Consider the following 16,145-nt stretch of genomic DNA (forward strand, 5'->3'; position numbering starts at 1 on the left):
GAGCTGTCCTAGCCACGTCCTTGCGAAAGCTGGGGAATGGGAAAGGATGATTCATTGAACTCCTACTTAAGAAAGATGCAGAGAACTCTACGACCTCTCATAGGTGTTACGGGATGTTGTGGAATGTTGATGGAAAGGGTAGTGCCATAGGATACGTTCGGTAAACGTTATGGCTGACAAATGGTTAATATTTACGCATTGTGATTATGCGCTGCTGATCAGAACAAACTCACCAAATTCCTTTCCTTCGCTCTTCTAACAATGAATAATAACGTGAGCCGCAAACTTCTGCTTATCAAAGTGCACGCACCGCACAAAAAATCGACTAAAACTGTAGTTTACATTCCATCCCGCATCGACCATCCACGAACCAAAACCAATTCAATTTCTTCAACACGTTTAACACACACACACACAAACACAGGACAGAAAAAAACAGTCGCGCGAAACGAATTCAATTGCTGGAGCTATCACAGAGCACTCTCGAGCAAATCGAATAAATGTAAAACAAAACTCCACTAATGTCTGAAAAAAAAAAACGCTTTTATCACTTTGAAAAATATATTTCCACAGAATATTTGCACGTGGCATCCGCCGAATCTAATTTTCATAAGCCGAAACGAAAAAAAAAATGCGGTAGGAGGTAAACGTGACACAAACTTCAAAACGCAGCCGCCCGTGTCGTTAATTTAGTGTTGTTATGAGCACTTCCACAGTTATTAACTGAAAGATTTCTTTGCCAATTAACCATTTTTGCATGTGTATTCGTGTCACAGGTACTCTATGCACAGGGAAGTCGAGAAAATTTCCTTTACTAAAAGATCCGCGACCGGTGGGATTCGAACCCACGACTCTCAGCTTGTTCTTGCTGAATAGCTGCGTGTTAACCGCTACGACTATTTGGGCTTCTAAAATTAGAGTATATTTTGGAGAATTTCTGAAGTAATTCTTGTCAGAAACACTGAAAATGTTTGCAGAATTGTTGAAGAATTTCCAACGAAATATTTAAAGAAGTTTCTGCACATTGAACCATTTATAAAAAAACTTCAGTTTATTGAGTAGTTTTACAATAAGCTCGGAAGTTTTTAGATTCAATCATGTCCAATTAGCATCATTGCTATGAATCGTGGGCCAAATTGAGTTGATATCAGGTTTCAACATATCTTCCAATGATCATTCAGTTGATATAATAATACAGTACGACTTTTTCTGATCAATTAGGCAAAACGCGCAAAAACTTCTACATGTATGTTTTATTTAAGCCCACTTTTTACATAAGTGGTTTGACTTGCGATTCAGGACATTACATTAATTATTAGTTCCTTAACAGGACTGGTAGCGACTAAGTGTCTTTAAAATAGAAACTTTTGAGACTTCTAGTCTAAAAAAAGAGACCAAAAACCAGACAAGATCCAAAAGGAATCAATAAAGAACCAAGATAACAAAAAAACAACAGGAACCAAAAGATAAAATTGCTACTCCTCAGAGAATCTTGCCAGCCATTCCACTAAGAATATTTAAAAGTTATTTTTTGAAAATTCCTTATGAAATACAACAAGTATTACATCTCCTGAATTTCTACATTTTTTCCTCTGGGAATTGATACAGGTATTCGCTCAAAGATTTTTTTGTTCCAAAGATTCCTTCAGGAGTTCATTTCGTGATTTTGACGGACTTCCTAAGGAATCCTTTCAAAAAATTTGTTTGAGGAAATCATGATCTCTAATAAGACTACCAAAGAAGTTACCTCAGAGGTAGCATCAGGAATCCGTCCAAAAAATCTTCCAATTATTTTTCAAGAAAGTCTTAAGTTGGATGATTCTACCATTCTCCAGAACTTCATATAAGATTCTCGTTTAGAACATTTGCAAAAATTCAAGCGGTTTTATTTCTAGGCATTTTCTAGGATTTCCACAAAATTGTCAAAGCTCAATTCATTTTCCGGTAATTTTTCCAGCAACATGACATTGAATATTTATCAAAAAATGGGCTTTTTCGCAAATTGTTTAGCTAGCTGGCGTACGAGGAGTCCAGCGATTTGAGAAAACCGAAAGAACCACCCTTAAGTTTTATCGAAAACTAGCGATAAGTGACATTAAATTGGAATTCTAACGATGGGTGCCGATGGCGGCCTGGTTTCAGCGAGAATCGCTCAGATATTTTTTTTTTTAATTTCTTTATTAGTGTCATTCCAAACATTACATTCATTTCTTATGTCTAGGTGTTCTGTGTTATTTGACAACACTATCATCCTAATTTGGTAAAACAAATTTAAGATTTAATTAACATTTTGTTAACAACATATTACATTTCATTTGCCGTAGCAGTTCAGTTTTCTTACAGGTGAGTTAATTTCACCTGCTTATAAGAGAAAAAAAAACGTTTTTAATATACTTAACCTAACTTAACCTAAACATATAACGCATTAATCGTGGCAATAGAAGATTGTAACGATTTTTGCCTGAAATTATTAATGATTGTATTTGACATTTGTTCCAATGTTTCAACATTGGATATTCTATGTAACTCATTGGTACTATACCAGGGAGGAAGCCTCAGAATCATTTTCAAAATTTTATTTTGAATTCTCTGCAGAGCTTTCTTCCTGGTATTACAACAGCTAGTCCATATTGGTACAGCATACAACATGGCTGGCCTGAAAATTTGTTTGAATATCAAAAGCTTGTTCTTAAGACAAAGTTTTGATTTTCTATTAATAAGGGGATAGAGACATTTTACATATTTATTACATTTGGCTTGAATGCCCTCAATGTGATTTTTGAAAGTTAAATTCTTATCTAGCATGAGCCCTAGATACTTAACTTCATCTGACCAATTTATTGGAACCCCTCTCATCGTGACAACATGTCTACTTGAAGGTTTCAAATAAAGAGCTTTTGGTTTATGTGGGAATATTATTAGTTGAGTTTTGGAAGCATTAGGAGAAATCTTCCATTTTTGCAAGTATGAAGAAAAAATATCCAAACTTTTTTGCAATCGACTACAGATGACACGCAGGCTTCGTCCTTTGGCGGAGAGGCCTGTGTCATCCGCAAACAAAGATTTTTGACATCCCTTAGGTAGCTCAGGTAAGTCAGATGTGAAAATATTGTATAATATTGGTCCCAAAATGCTGCCTTGGGGAACACCAGCTCTTACAGGAAGTCTTTCAGATCTGGAGTTCTGATAATTAACCTGAAGTGTACGATTTGACAGATAACTTTGAATTATTCTAACAATGTATGTTGGAAAATTAAAGTTTTTCAATTTTACAATCAAACCTTCATGCCAAACACTGTCGAATGCTTTTTCTATGTCTAGAAGAGCAAGACCAGTAGAATAGCCTTCAGATTTGTTGGAACGGATCAAATTTGTTACACGTAAAAGTTGATGAGTGGTCGAATGTCCATGGCGGAATCCGAACTGTTCATTGGCAAAAATTGAATTTTCGTTGATGTGGGCCATTATTCTGTTCAAAATAACCTTTTCAAAAAGTTTACTGAGGGAGGAAAGCAAACTGATTGGACGATAGCTAGAAGCTTCTGCAGGATTTTTGTCTGGTTTTAAAATTGGAACAACCTTAGCATTTTTCCATTTGTCAGGAAAATATGCTAATTGAAAACATTTGTTAAATATATCAACTAAAAATGATAAGCTACTTTCTGGAAGTTTCTTGATGAGGATGTAGAAAATTCCATCATCGCCAGGAGCTTTCATGTTTTTGATTTTTTTCGAAACGTTCTCTTGATTGAGAATATTTTCGAACTCCTGAGTAACTTCATTTTCAATTGGACTAGTAAGTCCTAAATTAAAATTGTGCGCACTTTCAAACTGCATAGCAAGTTTTTGAGCTTTTTCGCAATTAGTTAGTAATAATTTGTTTTCCTCTTTCAATGCCGGTATTGGCTTCTGAGGTTTTTTCAAGATTTTCGATAATTTCCAAACGGGCTTAGAGCCAGGGTCCAATTGAGAAATTTTATTTTCAAAATTTTTGTTTCTTAATTGAGCAAAACGTTTCTTGATTTCTTTCTGCAAATCCTGCCATATAATTTTCATAGCAGGATCGCGAGTGCGTTGAAATTACCTTCTCCTCACGTTTTTAAGACGGATCAAGAGTTTAAGATCATCGTCTATAATCACGGATTCAAATTTTACTTCACACTTTGGAATTGCAATGCTCCGGGCTTCAACAATGGAATTTGTTAAAGTTTCAAGAGCATTGTCAATATCAAGTTTAGTTTCTAAAGAAATGTTAACATCAAGATTGGAGTCAACATACGTTTTATATATATTCCAGTCGGCTCGTAAATAATTGAAAGTGGAGCTGATAGGATTGAGAATCGCTTCTTGGGATATTTGAAATGTAACAGGGACATGATCAGAATCAAAATCAGCATGAGTAACCAGTTGGCTACAAAGATGACTAGAGTCGGTTAAGACAAAATCAATCGTAGATGGATTTCTAGAAGAGGAAAAACATGTGGGGCTATCAGGGTATTGAATTGAGAAATATCCTGAAGAGCACTCATCAAATAAAATTCTGCCGTTGGAATTACTTTGATAATTATTCCATGACCGATGTTTGGCATTAAAGTCACCAATGACAAAAAATTTTGACTTATTGCGAGTCAATTTACGCAAGTCAGTTTGGAGCAAATTAACTTGCTGCCCAGAGCATTGAAAAGGCAAATAGGCAGCTATGAAAGTATATTTACTAAACTGTGTTTCAACAGAAACACCTAAAGTTTCAAAAACTTTAGTTTCAAATGATGCAAACAGTTGATGTTTTATACGCCTATGAATGATGATTGCAACTCCCCCACATGCCCCATCAAGTCGATCATTACGATAAACAAAAAAGTTAGGATCTCTTTTGAGTTTAGATCCAGGTTTTAAATACGTTTCGGTAATAACTGCTATATGCACGTTATTAACCGTAAGAAAATTAAACAGCTCGTCCTCTTTACCATTCAGAGAACGAGCATTCCAATTTAAAATATTTAAATTATTATTTGGATCCATTAGAAAAACGTAATCCAATAACAATTTGATTTGTAAATTTTACACCTACTTGGACTGCTTCAGTCATAGTGGTGGCTTTGAACATTGCATCAATCATTAGATTCAATTGTTCAGTTAGAAAATTAAAATCAGAGGCAGACATGTCATGTGATTTCCCATTGGAATTTCCGGTAGACGAAGAAGCGGAGTTACCTGTGGCGGTAGGGTTTTTTCCATTTGATTTGAAACAAGTAGAATGGGTACCCATGGATCGAACAGGAGAGGAGTTCGAATTTCCTGCTACGATATCGGCAAAGGATTTACCGTGGGTAGATACATTCGGAATAGAAAGATTCGAACGGCTACCCGACGGATTAAAATTAGTTTGTGAATGAGCATGATTATGATCTTCCTGATGGGTATGATTCATGATCAAGCGATCGTTAACTGAAAAATGAGCATTGTTCGATACTCTACCAGGCAAATTCCGGAAACGACCGTTATCGTAACGGATATTATCTTTCATCTGCCTGGCACGAGCCTCAATGACCTTTTTGCGTGAAGGACAATTCCAAAAATTGGACTTATGGTTAGCCCCGCAATTACAGCATATGAATTTGGTGGTATCTTCCTTCACTGGACAGACGTCTTTGGCGTGAGAAGAACCTCCGCAAATCATGCATTTAGCATCCATGCGACAATTTTTTGTACCATGACCCCACTTTTGGCACCGACGGCACTGAGTGGGGTTCTGGTAATTTCCTCCAGGTTTCTGGAAATGTTCCCATGTCACAAGGACATCAAACAAAAGTTTTGCTTTTTCTAAAGCTTTAATATTATTTAGTTCTTTTTTGTTAAAGTGAACTAAATAAAATTCTTGAGAAAGCCCTTTCCGAACAATGCCAGATTGGGTTCTCTTTTTCATAATGATTACTTGGACTGGGGAAAATCCAAGTAAATCATTTATTCCATTTTTGATCTCTTCAGGTGATTTATAGTCACTTGAGAGACCTTTCAAGACAACTTTGAACAAACGTTCAGTTTTGTCGTCATAAGTAAAAAATTTGTGCTTCTTCTCTTCAAGATATTTGAGAAGAAGCTCACGATCTTTAAGAGTTTCCGGCAAAACGCGACAGTCTCCTTTCTTTGCGATTTGGAAGGAAACCTTGATTCCCCTAATGGAGTTCAAGATCTCCTGCCTAAATCCCGCAAATTCGGAACAACTGACCACGATAGGCGGCACTCTTTGCTTCCTCACTTGAATCAAAGAGCCTGGGCTAGAGGCTGCTTCGATTTGGTGTTCGGAAAATTTGTCTAGAGCATCGAACTGATTGCTCATTTCGATACAACTATTCATTTCACCCTTGGAAGAAAGTTCGCATTCCGGGGAAGCGTCCTTTCTTCCATTCTTGCCACGTGTAGTGACAGTTTTAAAACCCACTTTTTTGGAAGGAAGTAGCAAATTCAGAGATTCACCCTTCCTTTTGTTAGTTGTTGATACCATGTTTAATGAATAAACGAAAGAAGACGTGACCTTCGAAAGGTTTTTTCCCAAGACGGTGTCCAAGAAGGATTACCACCGCTAGCTTTCGCCAACGGGTCCAACGAAAAATCGAAGGCACGGGTCCAAACAAGGATCGTAAAGGGATCAATAGTAGATAAAATAGTACTGAAAAGTACTGTTTTAGTAGCACTGAAAAGTACCGTTTTTAATTTTAGCACTGAAAAGTACTGTTTTTGTAGCACTGAAAAGTACTGTTTTATTGCTTTAGGTAGTTTTTAAGAAAACTTCCAAGAGCAGAGAGAATTCGTGTACGCACAGCACGAAGGTACGATGCGCACTGAATCGCTCAGATATGTTTTTACGATGAGAGGGGGTTCCAAAATATTGGTCAGATGAAGTTGAGTATCTAGCTCACAAGCTAGATAAAAATTTACCTTTCAAAAATCATATCGAGGGCATTCAAGCCAAATTTAACAACTATATAAAATTATTTTCTTCTATCCCCAGACCATCTCGGACGAGCAGTACGAGAAGATGTTCGAGGCCCTGCAAAGCAACACCCACCTCGAAGTGCTCTCGCTGACCAACGTCGGCCTTACCGATCGCACTGCCCTGTTGCTAGCTGCCGCGATCGAACGCAACCACACCCTGCGGGTACTGAACGTGGAAACCAACTTCATCAGCCCGCCGGTGATCGTCACTCTGGTGAAAGCCCTGCTCACACAGATGTCCATCGAGGAGTTCCGAGCCTCCAACCAAGTACGTCCTTCGATAGAAATCCAAGTTATTCCCAGTAACACTTTCTCTGTCCCGTTTCTAGCGATCGCAAGTATTGGGTAACAAAATCGAGATGGAAATCACAGACCTGGTGGAGAAGAACACGACCCTGTTACGGCTAGGTCTGCATCTGGAGTTCAACGATGCCCGCCATCGGGTGGCCGCCCATCTGCAGCGTAACATCGATAGAAGTGAGTAACTCATTCCATTGCGCAACAGGAAGGAATTTATCTAAAAAGGGCAAAATTTCAAAACAATGGGTTACAGTACATTCTGGCTATGATTTTCTACTAGTTGCGGTGGAGGTTATATGTGTTGGTTAGATTATTATGCTTCTTTCAGCTGAACGATATGAAGGTGGAGGCAGACAACGCTTTGTTGTAGGGTTTGTGTTGAAGTCGAAGGATTCTCTTGATTAATTGAATGAATGACTCTCATTCCATTCAAATGTTTCAGTTATGACCTTATGTGTTATTTAAAGCATTACAAATATTAAGTTAGAATCCCTAAAATATTGTTTTCATACAATTTTTTAGTAGCTTTTTTCCAAAACCTTAAAATTATTTCTGATAACACTTTTCATAACTAACATGTTCGTAAGAATGTGTGCCACTCTTGAAAACTTTTCGGACATTCATATTTTCTTGGACACCTTAATCTGCTGTTGGATATCTCAGTGAAAGTTTAACCGAAATCTTAGTAATATTTACATTTACAGTCAGTGATATTTTCCGAGATCTGTCAAGCGTATAGACCTGGTATCCTTTATAAGTATTCAAGGCACTAATAATTTTGTGTAAGAACATCCCTCGCGCCCTGTGTTTGAAAAAGTAGCTGGAACATTGGAATGGAATGATAACTGTTCATTTGTTATGCCAGAGATATCCGATAGACTTTTGTTTAAATAAAAAAAGGGTCTACTGATTCAATAATAAATCGTTTCACGTCAACGATTGCAGATGATCCGCAACACTGCCACCCAATTCCGTACTATCGCTACCTGACCGTTCCTCCACCAATACGTTCGAAGCGCTCTTCGGCGGAACGATCAGTTTCCAAAGAGCCAAGCATTCCCAAAACAATCGGCAACGAATTGGACCAACTAGCGGAGGAACCCGTTATTCAAAAGTCAGAAATCTACCTTGAAATTGATAGCAACTCAACGGTGGTTGAGGTTTAGGTAGCTTTTTGGAGAGCTTAGGTTCGTATGGCTCCCTATTGCAAGTAAACGTGTCCTTTCCGTGGGTTGATTACCAAACATGTGTTAAGTTTTTGGACATAAACTTCCATAATTACGTTTGTGTAAGTGTTAAACGGTCCACGTTGTCCACTTTTGTCGAAATTTCTCTGTCAAACTTTTCGGAACTTTTTGTGAGATTCACTCAAATGCTACCATATATGACACTCCATCAAAATCATTCCCCAACGTGTTTAACCGACAGCAATCCGTGTTTCTATCTGTATATGTGTTTTACCTTTCTTTTTCTTTTTGGTAACACGTCTTACTCTATTACGCTCACGCGCTCGCGCACACTCTTGCCATACGCATTCAAAAAAAACCAATTAAAACCAATATCAATCGCTCGTAACATCCTATCAGTCCGTGTCGATAAGAAAGATGGCCGATCGTCACGTGGCAGCCTCTATCGACCGCATCACGTCGAGGAAAGAATGGAAGAGCTCGAGGGCGTCGAAGAGGAAGTGGAAGAAGAAGAGGAGGAAGAGGAAGAGGTCCATGCAGTGCCTCAAGACTACGACGTCGAGGAAGATCCGGACAATATCGTCATTCGCCCGCCACCATCCGACGACGAGGATATGTAATGACAATGCCAAGAGAAAGCGATTCGCTCTTTGTTTTTCGTTTCAAAATTTTTGCTGCTCTTAACCTCTTTATGCACTCATGCTGCTAGTTTGACGCATTCTAAACTTTAAGCGTTTAACCAATAAGGCATAGAAAGCAAGGCTGATACCAAAATCCAGAAATCCACTGTTAATTTGCAAAGGTAGTGAGTCTAGTAGTTTATAATTTCTTAGTGTTCTATCATTTTATATGTTCAATTTAGTTAAACTTTCTAAAATTGCACGTTTCTTTCAAATCGCTTCTGTATTCTGTACAACAAAGACAACAGAATTTACAAAATTCACCGCAGCCGAACAGTAAATACCAAAATGAAGCCGGAGGTACATATCGGATTATTTTAAGCGCTATAGTGACCTGCGCATGCGCTAGCTTATATTATTATTGTTCACATCTCATACTTACACTCTGTTCACAGATCAGCAGACATAATACATTTTACCATACTAACGAGATGTGGCAAAATTATGGGCTACAGAAATAGTTAAATTGGGCTATTTCTAAGTGTTATGTCTGTTTGTCTCTGCCTTCTGTTCTCTTCCGGATCTAACACCAAATAAACTCTATTACCACATATACAGATAGACACTTGCATTGCACTCAGGATGCAGGCAAGTTACAATTTTCATCAGACGCAACCCAGACCTCAATGTTAGTTCGCGAAGTTTGCGCTTGAAACTTCATACAGTTGTCAGATCTTTTGGATACGAAATGTTTCCCATACAAACAACGCAACTGAAAGCCTTAAACATTTAAAAAAATATTTATTTGAATTTATTTGCCAATCATCGTATAAACAAAATAAAACACTGGAATGTTCAAAACTCTGTCAATTTTTAATAAAGTTGTATGCAATAATCTCTATTTGTTCGGTCTTTTTGAACACAATGTTTCAATGCTACAAAATAATGGATTCTCGTTGGAGGTCTCAAAAAGAATATATACAGTACTGGACAGAATAAAGTACTGAATCTCAGCTTCTAGTTGTCCGATTGATCTGAAATTTTCACCACAGCCTAGATATAACATAGATTTTACGGATTTGAAATATCACTGTATTTGAAACACAATCTTTTGAATTATTGGAAATCTCTCAACTTGCGAAAAATTGCATAATTTGATATTGAAAATATTTTGAAAACAATCAGTTTTACCGAAAAATTATGTTCTGCAAACTTGTGTGTCTTATCAAATTGCAAATTTTTGCAGAAGGACATATTGCTCTAAATATTTCCATTTAAAAATTATTTCTATTTCAAATTTTTGTCATTTTTATCAAAATTTAAGATTTGCGATAACTTTAAAGTTTGTTAATGAAAAATTATGAATTTCTAGCCTAGCAAATTTGAGGTTACTTTCAAGCTGCGGTGAAAATTTCAGGTCAATCGGACATCTAGGAACCGAGATGTAAGCCTCCAAACTTGACCATTTAGTATGGAAAAACGGCCAATGCGTACTTTATTCTGTCCAGTACTGTATATCGAATTTTTAACACCTAAGAATTGTACTCGAAAATAAATACAACAGACAAAAAATATCACCAAAAATGTATTTTATTGCGGATATTTGGAATTCTAGGCTAAATGCACGCTCCTTGGACTTATCGTTACCTATCAAATTCGGTGTAACACGTGTGTCATCCTTGAATGTGAGATAACACATTCTCATCCTCTCTTTCTTCAACTCCTCTTCGTTTATGAAGACCTTCCCTGTTTTTCGGAGCTTGCGCCTCATGATCACTCAGGAGTTTTTCATTGGGTGATATACTGGTGAGACAATTTACACCGTCTTCAGCCAAAGGCTGCACAGACTGAACAATCACAAACATTAGGCAACGGACAACACGGAACACCCAGTAGCCCAGTGATGAATTTTTCGTTTGACGTATTCCGAACACTTAAGGCCAACAGTGACTTAAAATGTATCTGGTGCGCATAAATTTGCTAGTATTTGCGAAAATTTTAATTTCTTCACAACGTCCAGCTATTAGGTGTTGGATGAGCCAATAAAATGTTTATTTAAAATTGTTTACTATTGATTTCAAGTGATATACTTTCACTTGAAATCAATACAAAACAATTTTAAATAAACATCATTTTGATTCAAATGCCGAACACTGTGTTCATTCTGTCTCATATTCCGAACACCTTGATTCAAATTCCGAACAGCACGAAAAAATCGTATTTTAATGAATTTCGCAAATAAATTTATCTAAGCTAGTTATACTGGCTTCGAACTAGAGAATCATCACTACTCTCGAGGTATAAAGTAGATTTGAAGATGATTAAATTGAATTGTAATTGACTGCCATTTCCTTTGATAACGTATTTCAGCGAGAAACATTTCAACCACATCGCCATACAAAAACCGAGTGTTCGAGAGTGAATTTGAGACAAAACGGATTCATAGATTCAGGGTGGAAGACTCTATTTTTGGCGAATCTATGACATTTGGTCGAAAGCCATTTGGTCGAACGGACATTTCGTCGTATGGACATTTGGTCGAAAGGGTTAGTTGCAACATAAAGCATATGATAATTGGTCGAACCGACATTTCGTGGAAAGGATAATGCTCGAAACGAAGTCTTAGTTGATTTCGCTGCAGCGGATGAAAATATATGTTATAATAGTAAAAAACTGCCTTTCAGCATATCCAGACAACTATATCGGACTACATAAGGTATAGACCAGACATGGTTTTGCTGTTCTCTAGGACGAGGAGTGCCGAAGTGGTCACTGTACTACAAAACTCCTGATCAGGGATGGGAAATGTACTTACTGTAGCAAACATTTACCACCTCGACATTCACATTTTTCTACACGACCATCAAAATCCAAAGAAAACCATGACCGTTCAAAACAAAAAAAATGTCACGGCTCTTCAAAACTGTAATCTTCTTCTTTGCAACGTTTTTTCAAACCCGAATACGAAATGACTCGAGCACAGTAGTGACACGATATTTCCTGTTTTCAGGGTTTTGCATTTTTGCTCGATAAAGGCTGCATGAAATTGAACTTGTTTATATGTATCGCAACGGAATGATTGTGCTCTTGCTGTTAGCGCTAATAGATTTCAATTAGTTGAAAACACAAGCGAAATATTAGCGATTGAATGATTTAACATTTTTTCAATCATTCATCCCGAGATGGCTGCCCGAAAACGGTCATAGTGGAGAGACAAAAACAGTCAAGCAGTGTGTGAACCGTTGGCAGCGTAACACCTGATAGTATTGATGCTGCTGCTGCTTTGTGTTTTGGTTGACTGGCAGGATCAATGAACTGTGACAAATTGTGATCACAGTTCCCAAGCCTGCTACTGATGCACAAGTTCAACCCGTTTTACAAATCTGATGTGTAACGTTCCTCTATCGGGGTTTGCATCGCGTCGGCAACCATCTGGATTGTAGGGCAGTTCATTAGTATAATGATTTTGCTTTCACATCATCTAACAAGGAGAGCGCTACGTACCCCTGAATTCTGCTGAATCAATTTTAATGTCCTCCAAAGAAAATTACGATTGTTCAGAGTTATACAAATAGCTCCAACCAGTTTCTACCCAATCGAATAGTCCGTCTGTTCCAATGGGTGATATGAATAAAAAACTTTGAACTTTACTACATGTAGCATCTACTCAAAAACAAAATCCACAAAGTTTACTACACTTTTGGAATGAATAAAAAACTTTTCGAACATGTAGTACTTACTACTTTCGAACATGAGCAGCGACTGAAGCTGCACGTTAAGAAATTTCCATTCAGAGTGCAGAGTGATTCTGCACGTAAAGAATAATCTATTCATAGTGACGCTTAAAATTAATACAATCATGCATATGAAGAAAATGCATGGAATCTAATCGATTACGCGAAAATTTGCACAAATCATGAAGGTGCTTTTATTTGACAAGATTTGTAGTGTAATTTTGCGATTAGTCTGGTATTCTCTCTATGTGTATGATTTTATGATGATGGTACATCAAAGAATTTTCTGGGTGGTTTTCGGCCTTCGCCAACGCCGATGATTTTTTAAATACTAGCTTAACATTTATGAAGAGATCTTGAGATTACAGCTATCAAATTAGGAACCACATATTTTCTAGCACCAGTACTGAGATTCTGGTGAAATTGCGGTAGAATTTTGATGCTCCCCGTGTGTTTTCTTAACAGCATGTTGAATTCCGATGTTCTAAGTGTTTCTGTGATATTCTCGTTATTTTAGTGGGGTTTCTGATAGTATCCTTGGAATGTCTAGAACTTAGAATGTAGAGATTTTTATGAGAATTGTAGTGATTCCATTGGTAGTCGTTAGAATTCAATGAGGATCTCCCCTAAAACACCAGGGTTCCCTTTGAAATTATTAAAATTCTTAACGATTCCACAAAAAATCCCATTGAAATCTATAAAATATTTACCGACATTCAAAACGTTTATATTAAAGCTTTACTTTGAAATTCCAACGGAACTGGAGATCAACGGAATCTTAAAGGTTTTTACAATAATTACAAAGATTGATTTTCGGAATTACAAATATTCACACAATAATTCGCAGGAATCACACCGCAATCTCATAGATTCTAACAGAAATATCGTCTCAAAGATACCCACAGAATTTCAAGAGATTAATATTCGGAATCCCATTCCCACCCCAATTCTAGAGTTTTTACCAGATTCCTAATATTTCCGCAATATTCCTAGAATGGTATTTAAATTTTCAGAATTATCATAAAAAATCCGACATCCCTATCGGAATCACAAAGTTCCTACAGGAATTCCGGAATTCAAAAGGAAATCTGAGATGTCAGAATTTACACGTAAAATTCAGAATTACTTTATCAATATCTGAATTCCTACCGACATCCTAAAATTTCTAGAAAATAACATAAATATCGTAATGCCAGAATTCACACGGATATTACAAATTGCTACTGCCGGTAATCTTACCGGAATCTCAGAATTGGCGGAGCGAAAGTTTTCGTAACCTCAGAATTCCTTTGCAATACTCAAAATACCTTCCGATATATCAAAACTCGTATCGTTTTCCCATGATTTTTACTCAAAAGTAAATTATTCCATTCAATTCCGCAAACTCAAAGCGTGTGTAGCAACCTCTGAAGCTAACTACCAGTAGCTTTGTAGTAAATGCTACCTTTATTCATAGCAATGCGTTGTTTGTAGTATGTTCGAAAGGTGTAGAAAGGAAAATTACACAAACATGTTCCACTCGTGTTCCACATATAGCGTTTACTACCGAGAATGTAGTAAACTCAACCTTACTACATTTTATTCATACGGTCCAATGTCTTATTGAGTTTGTGTGCTGTTAGTTTATCTCTCTTCGCACTATTCCACTCAGGTAAGACTAAAGCATGCCGGTAATCTTCCGACTCCCCTATGTTGCACAAGTCCAACCACATGGTTCTCGTAATGTTTCAGTAGAACTCCACGAGTTTGTCTATCAGATTGGTTTCCAGTCGCCGAATACTATACTGAGAAGAACAGCAATGCATATTCCATCACTCCTCCTCAATACTAATCCTCGCAGCATCCCTAGGATTGGCTCTTCCTGAATTCTTGCTTTTTTGCCTTGTTACACTCTTGCCGTCGGCTCTTGCTATGCCAACATCGTATTCCGACAGATGACCAGGTGGAAACTCCTCCTGGGTCGACGCATGTTTTCAGGATTTTCCTACTCACTAAAATTTTGAACCACTTTTTTCACTTGTAACCGATCTTGTTCTCCTCTCATACAGTCCAAATAAGAACAGTCTTCTTCTTCACTTCTGGCTAACTCGGATCCTTCAAACTTATCCACCTTCGATCACTTTCCCTTGTGATGAACGCTTTGGAAATGCAAATGCAGGATTTCCAAGAACTTCGCGTCTCGGTTTATTCGTTCCGGTATATACGAACTGGTAGCCTTTATGCTCTTCCGAATAACCGACGAACGTATTTTTTTTCGCTTTAATCACGAGCTTACCACGCTTCTCCTGGAATTCCTGGAACATGCACACATGTCGGATTCAGATACCCCAACGTACCTAACGTATTCCTTTACCTTACCAGCAGCCTCAGATTTCTTCTCCAGCAAATGAACGATCGTGTACCGACTGAAATCGTCGATCGTCGTCATCAGAAATCGCTTTACACCAGGCGTCGTCGTTTGCATTATACCGTAGAGTTCTGTGTTGACCAACTCCAAAGGACGCTTCGACTTTCTTTCCGCTACTCTCGGAATCGGATTCCTCGACAACTCTCGAATTCATCCAGGAGATTTGATTTTTCCAGTTTTATGGTGATATCGACATCGGCACGACTCTCTTGGACCGTCACCAATATTCCGTAGGAGTCGGGCAAGCTGCGCAGGATCATCGCAATCCGTAGCGACTCTTCCAGTAATTGCCCCGCATCCGACAGACGATCGAATAAATCCTCCAACACTATCAAATGGCACTCGAGATCGCCACCTTCCACAAGATTCAAACTGTATTGTTTCACACGCGACGTAACCGTGTTCTTCTCGTGATAAGCTTTCAGAAAGATTTTATACTGTTCGCATTTTTCAATAAACCGAACTGATTGTCTTCGATACACAAACCGACCTTTCCGTTTCGTCGCGTTTCGTTCACTGATCGGTAACCGACTCCGGCTTCACATCGTCCACCACATACCAGAGCTCCTCCCTAGTTATATCATTTTGGACACACCAATGCATTTTGGACCCTCAAAGTATATATTTTGGACCCCTGGCAATTATATTCGATTGACGACAAAGTCCACGATACTGGTTGTATAATATGCTTGCCCATAGTCTAATCAGTCGATTGACAATGAAAAATCGAAAAAAATCTACGCTTTTAGTTCAGAAATTTGAAAAAAGTTTTTGTTTACATTTGAAAAATTTCTGATGGCTTCCATTTCTGTGTGTAACGTGTTGTAACGGTTGCATGGATAAACCTATTAAATTAAATTAATTTCAGATAAAATATACACATTTTCTATGTACAAACGGT

At 37.7% G+C, this 16,145-nt stretch overlaps 1 protein-coding gene across 15 annotated transcripts in view; it reads left to right on the plus strand.

Moving 5' to 3' along the window:
* LOC5568680 (tropomodulin) overlaps nt 1-16,145 on the plus strand; it is a 198,473-nt gene that overhangs the window by 164,902 nt on the left and 17,426 nt on the right. For 8 of the 15 annotated variants that reach the window (XM_021847430.1, XM_021847416.1, XM_021847449.1 and 5 more), the window contains 3 exons: nt 7,013-7,264; nt 7,326-7,473; nt 8,883-9,099. In XM_021847430.1, coding sequence (XP_021703122.1) covers nt 7,013-7,264; nt 7,326-7,473; nt 8,883-9,099 — 617 coding nt within the window. Of the gene's footprint in view, nt 1-7,012; nt 7,265-7,325; nt 7,474-8,241; nt 8,484-8,882; nt 9,286-16,145 lie in introns of all 15 variants that reach the window. The other 7 variants (XM_021847472.1, XM_021847484.1, XM_021847487.1 and 4 more) reach the window with 3 other exon arrangements.

Source organism: Aedes aegypti, chromosome 1, assembly GCF_002204515.2.
Source record: "Aedes aegypti strain LVP_AGWG chromosome 1, AaegL5.0 Primary Assembly, whole genome shotgun sequence".
Taxonomy (NCBI): domain Eukaryota; kingdom Metazoa; phylum Arthropoda; class Insecta; order Diptera; family Culicidae; genus Aedes; species Aedes aegypti.